This window comes from Mustela nigripes, chromosome 10 (genome assembly GCF_022355385.1).
Source record: "Mustela nigripes isolate SB6536 chromosome 10, MUSNIG.SB6536, whole genome shotgun sequence".
NCBI classification, from domain to species: domain Eukaryota; kingdom Metazoa; phylum Chordata; class Mammalia; order Carnivora; family Mustelidae; genus Mustela; species Mustela nigripes.
In genome coordinates, this window is record NC_081566.1 from 22,492,122 (window position 1) to 22,510,133 (window position 18,012).

Consider the following 18,012-nt stretch of genomic DNA (forward strand, 5'->3'; position numbering starts at 1 on the left):
GTTGAGTCTTCTCCTTGAATCAGGTGCTGACTTCTACTCAAAAGGGGAAAGATGTTTTCTTGATGATCTTTCACTGCCTGCTGTTCTAAATATGTCATTTTATTTCTGATTTGCAATCTTGAGCTCTGACACCATGGCAGAAATATGGCTGAGGCAAAGAAACATCTCGTTGGTTGAGGAGGGGGGAGGGGTCCCCTTGTCACATGCCCTTCTCTTCTTGGGCCCATTTCCTCTCGCCTTCCTCCCTATTCAGTCTTCTTACTTTCTAGTTTGTCTTCTGTGATCCTCTTGAGAGAGAGAGAAGCGTTGACTTAGAGATTGCCATATGTGTCTCAGACCAACAAGTCGGATGCCTTCCACTCGTGTAATATTACATGCCAGTTATACCTCTGTGAAAATAAATGATAAATAAATAAATTCCCCAAAATGCCTATTTCCTTTTCTCTTAAAACAGGATATCAAAAGTATGAACAGGAGTGATCTACATCAGTGCCAGCTATAATATTTGTTTAAAATGCAGATTCCTAGGCCTTCTGCAGCCCTGCCGATCATAGGTCTTAGGGGATGAGGGTCAAGAGTCTACATTTTTAACCAACCTTAGGCATTTATATTGTACTCTTTTGAGGCTCAGCTGCCCTTGACCAACGGTGCATTAAGTCCAAGTGAGAAAATTAAATAAAGGACAATTCCAAATGCATATACCTCGTTGGTAGATCATTCCACTTTACAATAAAAAGCCATACTTTAAAAATGTGATTGCCGCATAGAACTATGAACAGTGCTTAAAAATTAAGTGAAGGGCATTGGTTAAATTGTTTGATGACCATAACTATGGTTGAAAGACAAAATATATTTTCTAAAAAATTTTTCTTTGAAGAGCAATAATTTGAGAACTATTATTTTTGCTTTTCCTTTGTTTTTAATTTTTATCCTTCTGTGTGGACCTCTGCACCACCTTTTCTCTCACTTTCTCTCCCTCTCCCTTCCCCTCCCCACCTCACTGCATATATTCCTTCTTCTCTCAGTCTCTCTCCCTCCTCCCTCATACCTTCTTCCCTCTATCCTCGCCCCCCCTTTTCCATAGCTACGTTCAGCTCCTCTTTTGACACTAATGCCTACCTTACGATCTCATCTTTAGCACTTACAGCATGATGTCATTAAGAGAATAATTGTTGCAGCTGGATCTTCTCTGAGACTTACTAGCTGGATGATACTAGACAGATTGCTTAACATCTCTCAGTTCCTGTGGCCTCAACACTAAAACAGAGCACTTACTGTACCACCTTTAGGAGATTTGAACCAACCTAGTGTGTATAAAGGGCTTAACAGAGATCCTAGCAGTCATTACTCAACTGTTAGTTTTTGTAGTTATGAATTGCAATGATTACATGGGAAAGGATGTGTTAAAGAGAAAAGTTGAGTCCTTAAGTTAGGAGGTTTTTGAGTATTGTGATAGTTGTTAGGTTCTGAAGAGATAAAAATGAGTAAGACTTGATCACTGTCCTCAAGTTGTTGAGTCTTGTAGGAAAAGACAGATACATGTATAATTACATCCATAAAATATAGTGTGTGCAATGTTGTAAGATGGTGGAGGATTCAGTGGAACCACTAAGGAGGGAGTGATGAGGGTTTCTACTGCTACGTGTCAGTTGCCTTGTTGCTATCTGAATATATAATGGGAAGAATTTAAATAGTTCCTTTATTTACCATTGTTTCCTTCTGTTTAAAATGGTGCCCACACCATGCCCTGACTCCAGCAGGTCTTTATATACAAGAGAGAAGCTGTCACTTCCTTGAGATACCCACTTCCATCTGACTGCATATTTCTATAATAAATACAGAAATATCTGTTGATCACTAATATAAATGCCAGCCCACTAAGATTGTTCAGTGTACAACCTGTACAGCTATACAAGGCAAACTTATAACTACAAGCAATATTTATCTCACACTGACTTTCATTGTTTTGTTTGGCAAATAAAGTAATTAGGATGATTTTTCTAATGTAGACAAGCACCGTGATCCTGAACCCATGGTCTTGTCACCATCATTGTCCAGGGTGAAGGTTCTACTGTAGTTAGCTGGGTGAGACTGTTCTCATCATTTAGCAGTTCCCCTGAGGTGTTGAATGAACATATCCTTTAGGTGAATAGAGGAATTCTGAGTCAATCACCTCATAAACGATTCCTTCTCTCAGGACTATTATGATGGGCAGGGACATAACACATAAGAAGTAGCTAAACTATGGTGTTCTTCCCTTGTAGAGTATGTTGTCTCAGCTATTTTAAATATGTTCCTACAGATTCACTAAAAATAATCTGACAACACATACTAATAAAAACAAATTAGACATTATGAATCACATTTTTGCATCCTTCTCACTTGTGTTTACTGTCTACAGTTGACACTCCAGATCCGTATGTGGAACTTTTCATCTCCTCCACCCCTGACAGCAGGAAGAGAACAAGACACTTTAATAATGACATAAACCCTGTGTGGAATGAGACCTTCGAGTTTATTTTGGATCCTAACCAGGAAAATGTTTTGGAGGTCAGTGAATCATTTGAAGACCATTCAATGGTCATCATTCATGTTGAAGCTGGTGTTTGAGCTTGTCCCTTTCATGCCCTCTTTTCCCTCGGGCAGGTGTAGGTGGGGGTCCAGCTGTGCAGTCCGGAACACGGGGCTGTGGATGGTCTATGTGAAGTGATGTGAGTGTCCAGTGGGAAGCACAAGAGTTAGGTAGGGTTGGGAAGGATCTTTTATCCCCCTCGTGTGCTTTGGAGAAAACATATTTTCTGTTATATTGAGGAAGGTCCAAGTACAACAGAATAACGATATCATCAGTAGATTCCAACTTTAAAATAAGTTAGCTTTGTTAATCTAAAGTTTCTAACTAAAAATAAGTAACCTGAAAATAAGTTAAGGTAGATCTTTTCCAAAATGGTTGTGTGGATTTTCTACATTAATTTATTTCTCATACTCCAAAATGACAAGTTTCCATTTTTGAAAACATGATAATGAATAAGTCAGTCAGGAAAATGAAAAAGTTTATGGTTGTTTTAGTGTCAGAAAGAAAAGACAAAGTATTATAGCCAGTTGAATATTGAGGGCCTCGATTGGCTATTAAATATCATTTGAGAACTCTCATTTTGTTAAGTGTGGTAGAAATTTTGGATACAATTTCCACAGATAGAAGAGAAATTGTATTCCTGTACTATACCTTTTAATCTCTACAGGTCACACTAATGGATGCCAATTATGTCATGGATGAAACTTTAGGGACAGCAACGTTCCCCATTTCCTCTATGAAAGTGGGAGAGAAGAAAGAGGTTCCTTTTATTTTCAACCAAGTAAGTGACGCAACAGGATTATTTTTCAACCTTATGTCAGATAAAACTCTTATTTATTCTGCAATCTTTTTTATTTATTTGTTTGTTTGAATGTGTGCTTTTTAAAGAGAAAATTTCGTGTTCCCTTTTACTTCCTGTCCAAATTTTTTTATTGTTCTGATATTTATAAGCTTTGATTGAAGTATTCCACTAAATAATATAGAGACATTAATCTCTGTTGTTACTCTAAGTGAGGCAATGGCTTTGGACTCCCCTCTCCCCCGACCCCAGGAGGTCTGCGAAAACTTTTGAGAGGATAAAGGAAGATACAAAATCTGAGAGGAATGGCAGAGAGAGAGAACTCAAAAAGAAAACTTTTGGGGGGCACCTGAGTGACTCAGTCAGTTAAGTGTCTGACTTGATTTCAGGGCTCCCGTTATGATCTCAGGGGCATTGGATCAAGACCCACATCAGGCTTCTTGCTCAGCGGAGAGTCAGCTTGGGATTCCCTATCTCCCACTCCCTCTACCTCTCCCCCTCATTCATGTTCTCTCTCAAATAAATTAAATTAAAAAATAATTTTTTAAAGAAAACTGTTGGAACATCCAAACTATTCCAAAATTACATGTTTAGCAGTAAATTAAGCCTCAATGGGGGGATATTTCTGTCTCAAATAATCCTCAAATAATTAGGGCTGCAGCAATGAAAAGTTAGCAGGAATAGTCAGAAGGGATAGGTTTTGGGTTTTTTTTTTTACATTTCTAGGTTTGCTGTGTTTCTGTAATTTCAATAATTTAGGAATCACAAGGCCCTAAAATTATTATTAATACAGAGCAAACATTAGATTTTGAATTTCATAAGGAACTATTTTCGAAGTTTACAGTGACAAATGTAAACGACTGACAGACCAGGATCCAGAAAGCTGGTTAATGTATTAATTTCTTGTTGGAAGAGGCACCCTGTTTTTGCTCATCCTTGGAGTGACTTCAAATTGCTGTCTTCACGCAAACCTGACTGTTCCTTAACTCTCACCTCCTTTCTGTTGCTATCCCAAGTGACCTCCTCCTTCTCTGAAGCCCTAAGATAATTATGTATGGTATGAGTCATTTAAATTGTTCAATTTCTTATCTCCTCCCTCTCACCCTAAACCAAAATCTTGTAGGTCAGGAATACTGGTTATGCACGCCCAGTCACAGAGGTAATACATAGTTTGTATTTTCCAGATGAATGTATGCCTGTTTAGAAACCAACTTAAGCCCAAAGGGCTACCTCACCAGTTCATGCAAGCGGGGCAGCCCAGCCATCTTGGGGACACTCCAGTCCCATATGCCTTGCTGACTCCTTCAGCTGCTCCAGGAAGTGTTTTCTACAGGTCTTACTCCAGTGCTAAGAGATACACTGTCCATAGTTCTGTTGCCTTTTTTTTTTTTTAAGTTCTGGTGTTCATTCCTCTAGCAAATGTTTTTTGAAGTCTGCTGTGTACCAGCCACTGTGCTTGGTGCAAGGAAAATAAAGAATAAGACACAGGAGCCTCTTCCCTCAGTTACCTCTTTGAGGGGATGGAGGTGAGGTGGGGGTTGGGACAGGAAGTGGGCAGAGGAGATAGAAACATGTGAGAAACGAAACCACCCTACGGTGAGAGAAGCCATCAATCAGGAATGTGTGGTTGGAAGACGGAATAAAGATAGACTGTTGTCAGAGGAAGCCAGTGACCGCAGCGTACAAGTAGATGATTTTGAATAGGTTGAACAGGGAACATAGTGGTTAATGCCTTGGCATTGGAAGCTAGGTTGGTGTTTAAATGCCCGCTCTGTCCCTTACTATCTGTTTCATCCTGGTGAAGTCTCTTTCATGTCTTGATTTACTCATCTGTAGAATGGAGCTAGTATCTCATAAGAGAGTTTATGATAATTCATTTATGATTAAATGACTTAATATTACTTATATATAATATATCCGTATAATAACATATAGTATAATTATATTACATATGCATGTATTTTAAATACATTCAGATGTAATTTTTAATTGTAATTTTTATAGCATATTACATAAGATATAGATTATATATTTCTTAGTTTATATATTTATTATGTATAAAATTTATTACATATGAAATATATATGGGGGGGCACATGGGTGCCTCAGTCGGGTAAGCGTCTGCTTTCAAACGGAGTCCTGGGATTGAGCCCTGCACTGGGCTCCCTGCTTAGTGGAGAGTCTGCTTTTCCCTGTGCCTCTGTCTCTGCTCATGCTCTCTCTCTCTTTCTCTCTCTCAAATAAATAAAATATTTAAAAAAAGAAATATATAATAATGCTTGGTTATAGAAATACATATCAATACTGTATGTACAGTCAGTCTCTGCACAGAGTCTGCTAAGGTTTCTCTCTCGTTCTCCCTCTGCCCCTCCCCACTCTCTCTCTTTCTCTCTCTAAAATAAATAAGTAAATCTTAAAAAATTATTGCATGCACATGGATGTATCTATACATAACTATACTTTTATGTAGTTTTTTACATAAGATCCAATGTGCTTAGTTTATGTATTTATTAAGTATAGAATTTATTACATATTAAGTATATAAGTATAGAAATATATATATATATCACTTCTGTATGCACATAGAGTGCTTAGAACATATTAAGTACGATGTAAATGCAAAGGCATGGAGTCTTGAAAGCAAGTCGGGGCCTGGCAAGTTACGAGGCTTTGCAGGCACATGTCAATGTGTGGTGGGGTAAGGTTTAGAGGCTAACATCCCCCAACCTTCCTAAAGCAAGTTGCTAGGACTGGTTCTCAATAAATGTTTGTTGAGAGCTTTGTAAGCATGGATTGGCCTCTCCAAAGTATGTGTTCTTCCCCCCCCCTTCCCCGTCTTCACTCTGATCATGGGAGAAGATATTGGAGGGAAACATGCATTTCCTCTTCTCCTGTCATTTCCTATGGTTAGCTGTGTAACCTCCGGGCTCTAAAAAAGACTTTCTACATTCCTGCATTTAAAGTAGCTTACATAATTAGTTTCTTTAGTGAGCCTGAGAAAACAGTTGACCAAACAGCTTTTCTAGATCACTCTTTTCTTAAGAGTCCTTTGAAGCATATGGCTGGGTGGAGAGCCCCCCCTGCTCCAGCAACATTACCCTTTGCATGCTCTCTAGCCCCGCCTCACCTCTACCTCCCATCTTTCAGAGGAGCACAGGCTTCTTTCCACAGTGTTCACAGAGGTGAGACAGAACAGACTGCGAGGGAATAATGTGAGAAAAAGAAGTTTTTAAACAATTCTTGAATTTGATTATAGTAGTCTGAAACAGTAAAAAAAAAAAAAAAAAAACCTCTTGGATTTGACCAAGAGAGAAGAGAGAACACAGGTTTCCTGCCAAGACATTATTAACAAAAACTTCTTCAAAATTTTGTCATCCAGAAGTCAATACTGAGTCAACAGAGAGTGATTTCTGTGGCCAGCAGCCAGCTAGAGAAAGAACGGGAGTCTCCAGAGGGAGATTGCCAGATTCCCACGGGCTTGTACTATCCACTCAGGGAATTGGGAGATCCATTTTCTCATTTTGTCTTGGTCACTAGTCTCCCTCTACAATGTTTGATTTGTCACTCTTTCTTTCTGCCTTATTTTCTTCATCTCTAAAATAGAATTTTTGATTAATTGATCTGTAAGAGCCTTTCTAATTTATAAAGTTCTATGATCAAGAAAGAATACCTTTTTTTATATGACCATTTTCATTCAAGAATTTTTAATTCTTTCTATTTTACAGATATGGAAACAAAACAATAATAATGCAATAATAAAAATTTTTCACCTTGTGCCCACCCAGGGATGCCAAAAAAATTTTATTATATGATTTTAAAATACTGACCTATCAGTAGATTATTTTTTTTTAAAGATTTTATTTATTTCAGAGAAAGAGAGAGAGAGCATGAGCAGCAGTAAGGAGTAGCAGAGGGGAGGAGTAGTAGTAGTAGTAATAGAGAGGGAGAAGCAGACTCCCTGCTGAACAAGGAGCCCAATGCAGAGCTCCATCCCAGAACCCTGGGATCGTGACCTGAGCCAAAGACAGACACTTAACCAACTGAGCCACCCAGCCCCCCGGTAGACTATGTTTTAATATGAGAATTTGAGCAGCTAAAATTTTGTAGCTAATACTTTGCTAAATGTTAAGAAAGCTACAACAAGTTCATCTTCAAGAAACTAGTACTCTATTTGGAAAGGAGTAAAACATTCATGTGTAAACTGGTAAGTAATACAATAAGTACTGTCATGAAGCATCTGTTCATTAATTTACTTACTTAGGAGTTATTAATCACTTGTATTCTAAGCAGTATTCTAGGTGATGAGCAAACAGTAGAGGACATGACAGATGATGTTTGGGTTCCCAGAGAGCTTGCATTCTAATGGGGGAGGTATATAGAAACAGAAAGCAAAGAACAGTCAGTACAATATCCTCTAGAGAGAAATACTGTGAAGAAAATAGAGCAGAGGGATATGATGAGGAATAGTTGGTGGGCAACTGAAGTTTATATAGTCAGGGAAGGGCTTTCTGAAGTGTTATATTTTTCTCCAAATTTTATTATAAAAACTTTTAAGCATGGAAAAAAGTTGAAAGATTTATATAACTGACACATAGACTCTACAATTCATGTTTTACTATGTTTACTTTGCCATGTATCTGTCCTTCTACTCATCCATAAAACCATCTTACTTTTTAAATACCATTTGTTTATTTTAAAGAGGGGGGAGAGAGCGGGTGAGGCGGGAAGGGACAGAGGGAGAAGGAGAGAGAGTCTTAAGCAGACTCCTCACTGAGCACAGAGCCCTACATGGGGCTCAATCTCACAAACCTGAGATCACGACCTGAGCTGAAACCAAGATTTGGCTGCTTAACCAACTGTGCCACCCCGTGCTCCAAACCATCTTACTTTTTTGATGCATTTAAGGACAAATTGAGAGGCTGCCTGAATGGCTCAGTCCAGTGGGCATCTGACTCTTGGTTTCTGCTCATGCTGTGGTGCTGAGGTCAGGGGATCCAGCCCTGGGTTGGGCTCTGCCTCAGGAGGGAGTCTGCTTGAGCTTCTGTCTCTTTGTCTCCCTCTGCTCCCCCCCACTCATGCACTTTCTAAATAAATAAACAAATTGCAGATAACACTGTCCTTCACCCCTAAACATTTAGCATATCATTAAGTAGAGTTTAGTATTTACATTGTATAATTTTAAGGCCAAATAGATAGTGTAGATAATATACACAGTGAGAGTTATAAGATGGAATTATTCATTCATTTCACAAACAACTATTAAACACCTACTGTATGTCAGACAGTCTTTAGATACTACCTATTCGGCAGTGAGCAAAACACCAAGAATCCCTCCCCTTGCGGAACTTCTAATCTACTTAGTAAAGGACACAAGAAGCAAGATAAATAAACAAAAGTTCCTTACATTAGGTAGTGATAGCAATAAGTGCTAAATAAACCAGGGAAGGAGGAAAGAAGAGTTTATGTATGTAAAGGGAGTTGCAAATGCAGTTCCAAAAACGTGGCTAAGAGCATCTCTGATGATACTGGGGGGTGGGGGATGTGGCAGAAGTTGCTCCAAGAAGAGTCTGGCAATGGAAGTTTGCCTGGCATGTTGAGTAACAGCGCTGAAGAGAATATGCTGGAACATACTGAGAGAGTAGTAGGGATTGTGGTAGGAGATGAGAACGGGGAGGGGAAGGGGGATGGGATTTTCAGTGAGTTACAGTGGATACCAGTAGTTTAGGCTTGTCCTTAAAGGAGAGATGTAGTTGGATCATGAATGGGTTGGAAGACCCTTCTGGTAGAAAGAATAGCCTGGGCCTTTGCTCATAGTCATGGGACTCAGAAGGACATGCATGTTCAGGAAACAGTGTCTAGACCAGTGTGATGGGAGCAGAGCATTCGTGCATAAAGGAAGAAGGGTACACAGGGGTCAAGCTACGGCAGAGCTCAAATTTGAGATGTTAGAATTTGGACGTTTTCTTACCGACAGCAGTGAATTATGGAAGGTTTTTGACCCAGTAATGGGGAATTTTGAGAAACAGGATGTGGCTTCTTCCTCAGATGTATTAGGAAGCAGCAGGTTAGGAGGCAAAGAGACAGGGTACGTTTCCTAGTGGAAACAAAAAGGTTGAATCCGCTGTTAGCAAACTTCTGTGGCCAGGGACGAGTATGAGGAGTGCGACAGCAGCTTTCTCGGGTCTGCAGGAGCTGAGTGGAATGATTGCTCGGGACAGTGAGACCAGCTGGACCTGCAGAGTGGGAATTTACACTGGATCCATCTGGCTCTTCCCAAGACTGATTTATCACTCGATTTTTGAACTTTTTTGGTTGTTTATTATTTTTTTGTTGTTTTTAGGAAAAAGCCAGTCTTAGGGCTGGGTCCACATTTGTTTTGTTTTGTTTTCTCCCTGGCCTTTGGGGTTAGGTTGTGTTTATTGGAGTCACAAAGTGAGAGAGCATCACAGTTGTCATTTGAAAGAAATTGGCAGGACCTGATGTTTTGGACCCCAAGCTCAGAGTCAGTCAGTCACTGCCTGGGTTGGAATCATGATCCTGCTACTTAATGGCCCATGTGATGTTAAACAAGTTTTTTTTATTTTTTGTTTCTCTTTTCCGTGCATCATCATCAGTGAAACAGGGTTATACATAGTACCTACCTCTTAAGGTTGTGGTTATGGCTAAATTAATTAATACATGGAAAATTTTTGAACAGTGCCTGGCCCAGTATGCACTTAATAAATACTAGATATTCTCATGGTAACTGGCCAGATTTAACTATCTGTCATGTGCTTACTTATTTGTTTGAACTTACCAAAATGAATATGTACACACACACACACACGCGTGCGCGTGGGCGCACACACATATGCATATAGTTTAGTGATTTCTTTAGTGATCATTTAACATAGTTCAAAAATGCTCCAGTCACCCATTACTGAATATATCATGTGTGACAGTGGGTTACAGAATCCCATTTTAAAATGGAAAGATATAACATCTTCAGCCTTTGCTGTGTTTGGTGTAAACAAAGTAGCCTCTTCCAGAGAATCTTAAAAATGCTGAGGTTCTGAGGGACATTAGAGAAAGATTACACTTCTTCATTCTCTAGCTGAAATTTGTTTGTTTAGGCCAGTACTTTGAGGAAGATAGCCCCTCAGGTTGACGTGGTGTGGTGGTGTTGTTATTTGCCGTCTTTATTTAGATGTTAGTGGTATTGTTTAAAAATAGCCACGTCTCCTGGTTCCAGTGTCATCTGCTTCTGACTGATTGCTTTCTTTGATTGTTGCCTATTCATGATTACAAGCTGGAAGATGAATGGGGTCGTTCTATAGAAGAGAGAGTGGCAAAGCTCTAAAAATTTGGTAGTTTTGATGCTGAGTTCAGAATGTGAAGTTAGTGTCAGGATGATTTCTTTGGAAAACTACGTATTCATGTGTGAAGACTAAGATTACAGTTTAGCTAAGTGAATGAGACAATGCAAAGTTTGGAGGGGAAGCAAGAGGACTCTATTCTTTTATGAGAAGTCTGGGGGATCTTTGGCTAGGAGGTGAATGCCATCAGATGGTACAGGTCAGAGTTCAAACACAGGTCAAACAACTCCTGGCTTTAGGAGAGAACACGTTTTCATTTGAGGATGCTAGCAATAGAAACGTAAGTGAGTCTTTTTTGACACTTTCACAATTTATAACTTTAAAATTATAGGGCATTTTAGGAATGTTCTTGTCTCCTTAGGTCCTCTACTGGCCTGAAGTTCCATCAAGGAGTAGAATACATTCAGCTTGATTATTATTGCATACCTATCCTGATACACATTAGATGCTTGAATCACTTTTGGATGAAAGGATAAACGAATGCACTTACGAGAAATACAGAAAATCTGGGAAGTACTCAGACAGGAATCATGAAAGTAAATTAAGTTTAAAAGGAGAAACTAGAGTCTGAGACATTCCCATTTGGAGAAAAAGAGGTAGCATTTTGGTTTGGTAATATTGCTCTAGGAAATCTGGTTTAGAATTTCCAGTCTCTACATAAGGAGGGAAAGGGAGCTTAAATCAAGGAAAGAAGGATGATCCTCAAATGTAGGGAGGAACCCTGCATGATAGAGGAGAACATGACTATAGGAGAAATGGTGTATTTTTTAATTGTTCAAATCTTTTAAGACCATTTGTGATATTGGGGGGGAGGGAAGCAATTATCCTGAATTCTTAGGTGAATGGATTAAGATGATTCCTGGTAGTAAATGCAAATATTATTTTATTAAGAAGTTGTATATTTAACTAGACAGTACATGGTGGTAATCATTTTGCAATATATAAAAATGTTAAATTATTGTGTTATGTGCCTGAAACTAATATAATGTTAAATGTTACTTACATCTCAATTTAAAAAAATAAACATCATATATATTTTAAAAAGTGACTTTAGCAGTATCTTGTTCAATTTTAAACTTGCAAAATTTACCTAGACATGATCTGGCTTGTATTGGTGGAATTGTTAATTTCTGCTCTGCCCTTGAATTGCCTCTTGTGAGATCCACATCTGCTTCCTTCTTCACTGGATAGGGTTACAGCATATGGAAACATGATTTTTAGTAAAAGTGGCCCTTATTTTTGAAACATAATTTTATTTTATCTTGTATGGGTCAGGTATATACAGATAAAACAGAAAATATGCTATTATTCTCTCAAAAGATGTAAATGATTATTAAATCTGCCTGGGGATCAGCTGTTTTTTTATTTTTCTGAGGGTTGGTGGGGAAGAGTACATAGACTCAGGAGGGATCAGAATTCAAAGTAATGTTTTTTTGAAAGTGAAGGTTGTAAATGCTGGACTGTATTAATAATCAAAGGCATAGCATATTTGAAGAGCTCTTTACTAATGGGATAGATTCTCAAGCTTCAAATCATTTGTGTGTGTCTTTTCATAATAATCATTTTTTTAAGGATTTTATTTTATTTATTTGACAGAGATCACAAGAAGGCAGAGAGGCAGGCAGAGGGAGGGGGAAGTAGGCTCCCCACTGAGCAGAGATCCCAATGCGGGGCTCCATTCCAGGACCCTGGGATCATGACCTGAGCGGAAGGCAGAGGCTTTAACCCACTGAGCCACCCAAGTGCCCTCATGATAATAATTTTAAACAACCTCTTAATGCCAGGCAGTCACTATGCTTGTTACTTTAGCTTTATCATTTCAAAATGATATTGGAAAGTTTGCAAGTAAATTAGTGGGTTAGGTACTTTATTATTTTTTTAAGATTTTTTTATTATTTATTTGACAGACAGAGATCACAAGTAGGCAGAGAGGCAGGTGGGGGAGGGGGGGTGAAACAGGCTCCCTGCCCAGCAGAAGAGCCCGACGTAGGGCTTGATCCCAGGACCCTGGGATCATGACCTGAGCAGAAGACAGAGGCTTTAACCCACTGAGACACCCAGGTGCCCCAGTTAGGTACTTTAAATAATTATTTTTAAGAGAAGCCTGGGTGGGTTAAGCCTCTGCCTTGGGCTCAGGTCATGATCTCGGGGTCCTGGGATCCAGTCCAGCATTGGGCGCTCTGCTCACCAGAGAGTCTGCTTCTTCCTCTCCCCCATGTGTTCTCCCACTTGCTCTCTCTCTCTCAAATATATAAATAAAATCTTTTAAAAAGTAAATTATTTTAAAATCTGAAATGGCTTCTTGATATGGTTTCTCTCCTCTAGATCCTTACCTTCTCCCCATCTCCCTACCCCCCAGGTGAACATCTCCCATTGTAAGCATTTGCAGTTGCTTTCCTCTGTGGAATTCAAAGATGAGATTATTGTTTTCCACAAGAACGTACACTGAGTACAGTCTGCTTCTTACTTTTATAATTCCTAGAAGAGGTGGAGCTCTTCTCATTTGTCTGGTTTCTAGCTAGGCAGTTACGGGGTTGGGGAGAGTCAGAGAGACTCGGTCACCTTTCCTTCAGATTGCGGTGAGACTGCGAGCTGTGTGGAAGACCGTGATGTGGTGGGTGGGGAGGAATTTACAAGACTTGTTTCATGCCTCACAGGAAGTACATGTTTTTGTGGCTATCGCATCTGAATGACATGTTTCAGGTTAAAAGGTGCGGCAAGATTGTAAATGTCAGTTTTCATAGCATGTCTGAGCATGGCACATCAGGTGGGAGAGTTTAAAATTTCCTCCAGATCGTAGGTGATCCACCTGGGCAACATGTGGAAATGAGGATCCCATCCATGTGACAAGTCCCACCACAACACATTCTGTTTTACCCTGCATGGCAGGAAAATCCTGTGTCTTCCCTTCTCCCCTCCTGCCTTCATTTAGGAAGTCTTACCTGTCAGTCTAGGATTAGGGACGTCTTAGCCAAGAAGCACTGTGGGTGGTTATAGAAGGGACATTCTGTGGCAAAGACAAATGTGATTATGAACATAGCGTAGTTGATTTTCCTTTTATTTATTAAGTTGTTGGGACAAGTAGGCATTAGGTACAACCAGGCATTGATTATCTTAACACCTGGATTGCTTAGGGACCTTCCTGTTGGGGAGCCATCTTTTTTCTCAAGTCTGTCATCGCAAGGCACATTGGACTAGGAAGCCCATTCCAGCTTCAAATCTTTCCATTTGTTAGAAAACTTCACGAAGAGTCGTAATGTTCTTTGAGTTTCCATTCTCCTGTGGTGATTTTGCCCTCTGGTGACAAAAACAGTAAATCTGGTCTCATTTTAATACCAGCTTTCATGTTTTTTTGGGGGGGAAAAGAAACAGACCATGTTTTACCCACATCTTGTTTTTCTCACTAAATGTCCAAAGCGGCCTCATTCACTATAACATTTTCTAAGCTCTCTTTGGGAAAGACTCCATTTGAAATTTAGAAATAGGGTACTGACACGATGTACTGGGATGTGGTTTGAGCAGGCCTACCATTGGTAGAACGGACAGCAGTTACATTAATTTAGAAGCCAGTCGCCTTTTTTACTTATAAACTGAACTCTGATTCATCTGGGTATGTATAATTCCATTTGTACTGGGGTTCTTGATTGTTTTGTTAACTTCAAAGTAATGTGATATGCTGCCTTGATGAATAAAGGTCATGGGATTTCAGAGGAACTGCTGTATGTGTTAGACCAACCCATGATTGTATATATAGAAGCAATGAAATGTTTCTTGATAAGGAAAGACCATCTTGTGCGATCCCTCACACACACATGCACAGTAATTCAACAGGTATGTATCGATTATGTGTTGAATACCAAAGACTGTGCAATGAGCTAGTAATAGAGATCTATATAAGATAAAGCTCACAGTCTAGTGGGAGAGGCAAATTCTTGTACAGATGAGTTCAGTACCTTTTTCTTACTTATAAAATGTAGTCCTGAGAGTTAGCCATGAACTTATTTTAACCTTTTGGAAAGCTCCTCCTAGCTTGTTTTTTTCCATCCTCTGACCAAAGAGAAAACAAAGCCAATAATCTATAGCATTTTGTGTTGCTTCCAAAAATATCCTCTTCACCTTTTAAGAGGAATATCCGAATTCTGTTCTATTCAAAGGTATTGGGCAGGTTCACTCTAAATATATTCTAGGGTAACTGATATTTAAAAAAAAAAAAAGGCACCATTTTACAGGTGCAGCAACCTGCAAAACATTTTCTCATTTGGTTCTCCTAATAGTATAAAATTACATTATTCATAAGTAGTGGCAGGGGTTAATACAGAGAAGGTCTTTCCATACAACAGATGTATAGTCTTCGGAAAGACACCTTTTAATACCTCTTCTTCTCTGTAGATATTAATCACTCTCTTTTCCATTAAGGCGCAATTGGCCCATTGGCAGGACAGAGCCCTCTGATATATTTGGTTGGCTCACAGTGTTGAAAAAATGAAAACCTGAGCCCCACCAACTCAGACAACCCCACCAACTCAAACATCTACGGAAACATCTGTAGATGTTTCCTGAGCTGACCATTGTTGGCTGGCCCCTGGTCCTACTGCCATCTTCGATAGGTGCTCTGTCTCCAGTTTATTCCAGCCCACAGTTGTCACAAATGCACCTGTGTACATTTTCACCCAGGCTTTCTTGGCCCAGGGATAGTTCCTGAGTAATAGGCATACCTTCAGAGGCAATTTTTAGATTTCATGCATAATGTTTATAGAATTCAACTACTTCATTTTAGCAGAAGAGGAAAACAACTGTATAGAGGCAATTCTTACATTCACTAAAATGACTAATTAAATAGGCTTTATCATGAAGAATAGCAAAATTATATATATATAAATTATATATAAATAAAATTATATATAAATAAAAATTAAAATACACCCATAATTTAGGGTCTTCATGATGCTATATTACTTTTATTTTTAGAATTCTTTTAGGTTAAAAATTATCTGGCACTCAAAAAATGTTTTGACCTTGTTTGCCTTATATGTAACACACATCCATTTTATGGCCTAATCTGATTAATACATCTGTTCTAGGTCACTGAAATGTTTCTGGAAATGTCTCTTGAAGTTTGGTAAGTACATTTATTTCATTGGGTGGAAAATATTGTGAGTGATCCACTGACTTATTTTAATTTTTAAAGGGTAAACTTTTAAAATATAAAATAATTCTGAAACTTGTATAAAAAATGTATTAGACTTTTCTTTAGCTCTTCCATGTTAGCTACTGCATTAAAAAATAATAGTAAATATAATATCTTTGCATAATTTTCCTGTAGTTTGGTCTTTAAGTAATAGAGTTTAGGGCTTGTAAAGTCAATAATAAGAGCTTTTAGAGAGTTTCTCCCTGAGGTTCATTTCCCACAGAAATGAACAAATATGGTTATTTAAGTCTCTTTTTCATTGTTGATTCAGATAGATATTCAAAAACATGAAAGTAAACAGAAACAGGAAACTATAAAAAACAAAAAATGAAGATTGAGACTGTTTTTGTACATGGAGATCAGCAGGACGGCAAGTAGTAAAGTTCCAAGAAGCTCTTTCAAAGTTGTCTCCAAAAACATGTTGGGAAATTATTTATTTATTTCCAAATGGTACCTCTTAGAGGAGGCAGGCCTACCTGGAGAATGAGCCAGATCTAACGCTGAGTTCACTACATCCCATCTCCCTCAAACTCTCTGTGTCTCCTTGAACTTCCCTGTGAAAATGGGTTTTACCAAAGTCACTAGTACACCACATGTATCAGTGTAATATTCTCCTGTTGTGTGATTTGCCAAATGAGTGAGGATGGATATGTTGACATTGGGTTAGGTATTTCTTTCTCTTATTTTGGTTCCCGTAACACATTGATTGAGCTTAGTAAATTACTACATAAATTACCACTGTCCCTGAAGATATGTCAGGAAGTATCAAAGGGCAGTCCAAGTAATTGAGTTGTGTTACTCTGCATTGTGTTGATTCTTGCTTCAAAGTAGTATATTTTATAGCATGAAATTAGAAAAATTTTTATTATTTGACAAGGAGGTCATGCTATTTGTCTTAATGGGAAATGGTCTTCAGTGCTGTAATTAGGCCACTAGCATGTAAAAGAAATTCACTGTAGAAAACCATAATTGTCAAAAAATGTAGGAAAAAACTCAGCTAATTAAGATACATTGTCGAGAAGCAACTTACTATACATTTATAATGACTTTTAATCAAACTCTGTTTTTACGTGTTCATTTGTTTTGTCTCTGAAATGGAAATGTTCTTTAAAGAAAAAGTCAACTTTCCATGGAATGTCTTCCATTGGATATAAAGTAAAATCAAGAAAGAAAATTAGAGTTAAAGATAATACACGAGGGGCTCATGGGTGGCTCAGTATCTGCCTTTGGCTCAAGTCTTGATCCCAGGATCCTAGGATTGAGCCCTGCATTGAGCTCCCTGCGTGGCTGGGAGCCTGCTTTTTCCTCTCTCTGCCACTCCCCTACTTGTGGTCTCTCACTCTCTCTGTCAAAAAAAAAAAAAAAAAAAAAAGATAATACATGAAAGAGGAAATAAATGAACCAAACTTCTCTTACTATATTTATAAAATTACTCAATATGTTGAATTTTCTTTTACAGTTTATACTAATATCTTCTAAACATCTGTATTTATTGCTCAAAAAAAAATCATACTCTTGGGCGCCTGGGTGGCTCAGTGGGTTAAGACTCTGCCTTCACCTCAGGTCATGATCTCAGTGTCCTGGGATCTTGCCCTGTGTCGGGCTATCTGCTTGGCAGGGAGCCTGCTTCCTCTCTCTGCCTGCCTCTCTGCCTACTTGTGATATCTCTCTCTCTGTTAAATAAATAAAGAAAATCTTTTTTAAAAAATGAAACTCCTTGTGCTTAATGTAAGATAGTGATCAGCATTGTATATTATAAGGAACATGAGTTCCAGAATGAGAAGTCCTAGTTTTAAATCTGCCTCTTGCTAATTATGTGAACAGCTGAAAGATTTTTAATCACTTTTTTATTCATTTGTAAAATAAGAAAGTGCATTATAAGCATATTGTGATGATTTAATGAGATGTCCTTTAGAAAAAGCATATATTGTTTTATATAAATATGATATAAGAAAAGTTTTCCACATGTGCACCACATGTTCATAGTAAAACTGTTTGTAATAGTTTAGAGAAATTAGAACTAACCCCAATGTTCATAGATAAATAAATTATATTCTAATCATGGAAATACTCCATAATAGTAAAAATGTTTGAATTA

The 18,012-nt window shown here is 38.4% G+C and overlaps 1 protein-coding gene across 1 annotated transcript in view; it reads left to right on the forward strand.

Moving 5' to 3' along the window:
• PLA2G4A (phospholipase A2 group IVA) overlaps positions 1 to 18,012 on the forward strand; it is a 191,818-nt gene that overhangs the window by 75,145 nt on the left and 98,661 nt on the right. The window contains exons 5-7 of the mRNA XM_059413934.1: positions 2,402 to 2,550; positions 3,240 to 3,353; positions 15,808 to 15,845. Of these exons, the coding sequence (XP_059269917.1) occupies positions 2,402 to 2,550; positions 3,240 to 3,353; positions 15,808 to 15,845 (301 nt within the window). The remainder of the gene's footprint in view (positions 1 to 2,401; positions 2,551 to 3,239; positions 3,354 to 15,807; positions 15,846 to 18,012) is intronic.